Source organism: Leptonychotes weddellii, chromosome X (genome assembly GCF_054177405.1).
Source record: "Leptonychotes weddellii isolate Sample4059 chromosome X, ASM5417740v2, whole genome shotgun sequence".
Lineage (NCBI taxonomy): Eukaryota > Metazoa > Chordata > Mammalia > Carnivora > Phocidae > Leptonychotes > Leptonychotes weddellii.
The window spans coordinates 1,331,257-1,334,906 of NC_138385.1; the positions used below are offsets into that span (position 1 = coordinate 1,331,257).

The following is a 3,650-nucleotide window of genomic DNA, read 5'->3' on the forward strand; positions in this document are numbered from 1 at the left end:
CCACCTGCTCTTTTACTGTGTCCAGGACTCCCAGGGAGGAGGCTGGAGGTGTGATGCCACCACCCACCCCCGTGGCTCACCGAACCCCTGGGAGCCTCTTGCTCAAAGGGCAGTTAGCAGGGTTCCCGATTGCCTCCCAAGTTTCAAGGCTCCACCGAGGCCCACGGTCCTGGGGACTGAGCTGGGCCAGGACCTGGTTCCCCACAAAGGGTCCCACGGTAGCCATGGTTTAGAGGCCAAGGGGCTCCCTGCGCAGTTGCTGCCAAGTCCCTGTCTAGAGACCAGATCGCCTTCCCTCCCTTCCCCACCCAGAGGACAGGGGACTGGGACAGGACTGGCAGGTCACCAGCCACTAGCCTCCTCGGACGGGTGGGGAGGGCTGAGCTGGGCTCTTTCCACTGAGCGCTCAGGTCCCCAGAGCACTCCCCAGGACAGACCTGGGTCGCCCACGGGGTGGTCCCCGTGTCTGAGGCTCAGCAGGTGCTGTAGGAGTGACTCCTCTCCCGCCGCTGGCTCCCTCGTGCACACGAGTCAGGCTCCCAAGAGGAGCAGAACTGCTATGGAGCAAACTCCGGCAGTCCAACTGGTGGTGGTATCGCTAGCGTGGGTGGTATAGCCAGGGTTAAATGGATGGGATGAGTCCTTCGTGCCAAGTGGCCAGGAGGAGCCGTGCTGTGACTTGGTGCTCGTGCTAGGGACCCGAGGGGCATGGGGAGATGTCCTCATTACCCTCTCATCCGGTCGTCCCATCTCTGCCCGTTGGGGGGGTGTGCCCACGCCAAGCCAGCTCATGGCCACCTCTCCTGGGAAGCCTCCCAGGGCAAGCCTCTCCCTGGTGCTCACTCCACCGGGTTCACAGTGTCTCATGTTGGGTCCTGTCCTGTTGATCTTGATACCAGGAACCATGGCTCTGTTTTCCCCATGGCAGCAGTTCTGATCTGATTTGGAACCCAGTGGTCGGAGTGGGGGTGGGCACATGCCCTTCAAGTTGGAGCAGTAGGAGCGATGGCTGGGGGTGGGAGGATGCCAGCCAGCCGGTAAAAAGGGTCCATGTGGGGCTGGCCCCAGAGGGGTGGGGGCCTGTGCAGATCTGCCAGGCATGTGTCAGATGGCTGGGTGGCGCTCACCTGCCTCGAGGTGCCAGTTCTCTGCCTCGGGATTGGCCCAGGCCAGCGTGCTCACCCACAGGAACCTTAGAACCTTCCACATACCAAAGGCCTGTCCTTGGCTAGGCATGAGGGGGACAGAGTGCTGGAAAAGCAGGGGGAGAGGCTGGGCGTGAAGGGATACACCAGAACTACTGACATGCCTCTGTGAGCAGGGTGGGTGGGTGGGTGGGTATGAGCCCCGCTGGACCCAAAGCCAGGACCTCCCCTCAGCAAGAGCTGGGGCCACCACCCTCAGCAGCCCTGCCCTGCCCAGGCCCCTCCCCCGCCACTCCCCCCAACTCAGTTCAAGGGGGGGGAGAGGTGGCTGGGAGGAGCAGGTGTGCGGGGGCCAGCCCCGTGTTGCCCGCCCCGGAGCGCCCTGCCAGTTCACCCAGCATTTCCCATCAGGAGGCTCTCGAGCCGAGTGCGCCCAGCAGTGGTCACTGCTGCAGCTCTGCCCTGCTCTGCGCCTCAAGGGTCTTGGCCAGCGAGCGTGGGGGCGGTGCCGGAGCACGGGGGCGGAGCCGTGCGACCGCCAAGCCCCGCCCCCAGACTCAGCGGAACCTCCGGGCGGAGGGGGCGGGTGGGGCGCGGCTGGGTCAGCTGAGTGACAGTCACGGGGCCAAGACCAGCTCTGTCTGGCTTCCTGGAGGAGACGGAAGGATGAGCGGGGGTCTCCGAGTGTGGCAGGCCAGTGGTGGGGCCCGTAGTGGGGAGGGTGTTATCCTGGAGGATTCTCAGGACCGTGGGGTCAGTCCTGGGGCCGGGCCGGGCCAGAGGACAGCTCCGTGCAAGGGTGTGGGGAACCCTGAGTTCTGGGTTCTGAGGCCTGGGGGCCCAGGGGAGATGGCTCAGGCAGCCCTGGGGTCCACTGGAGTGTGGGGTGACCTGGGGCACAGAGGAGCCTGTTGGGGAGGTTGGAACCTAGGAAGGTGGGGAGATCTGTGGGGAAGCTGTGTCTCCAAGTCCCGAGTTCCCCCAGGACATGGAAAAGGAGCGAGAGGCTCTGCAGACCTGGAAGGAGCGTGTGGAGCAGGAACTGGACCGTGTGGTGGCTTTCTGGATGGAGCACTCTCACGACCAAGAGCATGGGTGCGCCTCGCCCTTCTGGTGCCCTCAGTAGGGGTCTTTGCCCCTCCTGAGCCCCCACCTCACTGTCAGCTGACTCAGATCTGCTGAGCCCAGCAGAGCAGTGGATCCGGTGGATGCCAGGCCCCTTCCCCCCTTGGCTAATACTGTGCATCCCACAGGGGTTTCTTCACATGCCTTGGTCGAGATGGGCAGGTGTACGATGACCTCAAGTATGTCTGGCTGCAGGGGAGGCAGGTATGGGATGTGCCCAGGCTAGAAGCTCTCCCAGAGGCAGAAGCTGGAGTCAGCTGGGCCTGTCCTCAGTCTGCACGCACGAGGCCGGTCATCTCCACACTACTCCTCCCATGACAGGGGCGCCTAAGGACTCCTCCTCCTCCCAGCCCTGAGAACCCCCGCTGCTCCCCACTTCAGCCATATTCCCTCTACTCCCCCACAGGTGTGGATGTATTGTCGCCTGTACCGAAAACTTGAGCGTTTCCGCAGCCCTGAACTTCTGGATTCAGCTAAAGCAGGTGCCCCCTCCGTGTCCCCATGTCCCCAGAGGCACCTCCAAGTTTACCCTAGTTCCTAGGGAGGTTGAGAAGCAGTGAAGGGGCGGGGGGCGGGGGCAGGGGGCGTCCTCACCTGAGTTCTAGCGTGCCAACTTCCCAACCACCAGGTGGCGAATTTTTGCTGCGTTATGCCCGAGTGGCACCTCCCGGAAAGAAGTGCGCCTTTGCGCTGACGCGGGACGGCCGCCCGGTCAAGGTGCAGCGAACCATCTTCAGCGAGTGTTTCTACACCATGGCCATGAACGAGCTGTGGCGGGTGACTGGGGAAGCGCATTACCAGGTGTGTGGGAGGAAGGCTTCCTTATGAGTCTCCATGCCCTCACTTGAGCTGGACATGGCCACCTGATGCATTCATGTTCTGTGTGCAAGCCTCCTCCCTGGGCTCTGTCTGCAGGCTGGGTCTGTTGCCAACGTCAATCCGTCCTCTGGGCCCCCATGGCCCCAGGGCTGCTGGCAACACCCCCCTCATTGTGCTGTACTGTGAGGGGTGCCCCCTCCCTGCAGTCTTTACCTCTGATTCCACATACACAGCACAGAGAGACCAATCTACACCCGGCTCTGGCTGGAAGGGAGCTCTCCCTCCTCCCTGGAGCCCCTTGGACTTCTACACCCGACCTCACTGCCTGGGAGTGGCCTGCACCCACAGACTGGGAGCCCCCCGAGGCAGGGTGGGGCAGATCCACCCCGGCCCCCCAGCACCCAACCCAGGGCCGGGCCCAGAGTAGGCCCTTGGTGAAGGTGTCCTATGAGCGGGTGGGAGGACGAGGCTCTCCCACCCCAGGTCAGGACCTGAGGGACCAGACTGCACAGGGGGGCGGCCTCGGCCTGGGCCTCCCCTCGTCTCCCTTTCTCCCCTCCC

The 3,650-nt window shown here is 63.8% G+C and overlaps 1 protein-coding gene across 3 annotated transcripts; it reads left to right on the top strand.

Moving 5' to 3' along the window:
- The first annotated feature begins 1,725 nt into the window (after positions 1-1,725).
- On the top strand, positions 1,726-3,644 carry RENBP (renin binding protein). Of its 3 annotated transcripts, none has more exons than XM_081808045.1 (5): positions 1,726-1,838; positions 2,131-2,240; positions 2,399-2,474; positions 2,677-2,752; positions 2,899-3,625. In XM_081808045.1, the coding sequence occupies exons 1-5, from the start codon at positions 1,812-1,814 to the stop codon at positions 3,096-3,098; spliced, it is 489 nt and encodes a 162-aa protein (XP_081664171.1). In that variant the 5' UTR covers positions 1,726-1,811; the 3' UTR covers positions 3,099-3,625. The 3 variants fall into 3 exon arrangements, with proteins under 3 accessions (XP_081664171.1, XP_081664169.1, XP_081664172.1); XM_081808046.1 differs by having other exon boundaries at positions 1,833-1,944; positions 2,899-3,629; XM_081808043.1 differs by lacking the exon at positions 2,399-2,474 and having other exon boundaries at positions 1,734-1,944; positions 2,899-3,644.
- Positions 3,645-3,650: the final 6 nt, after the last annotated feature.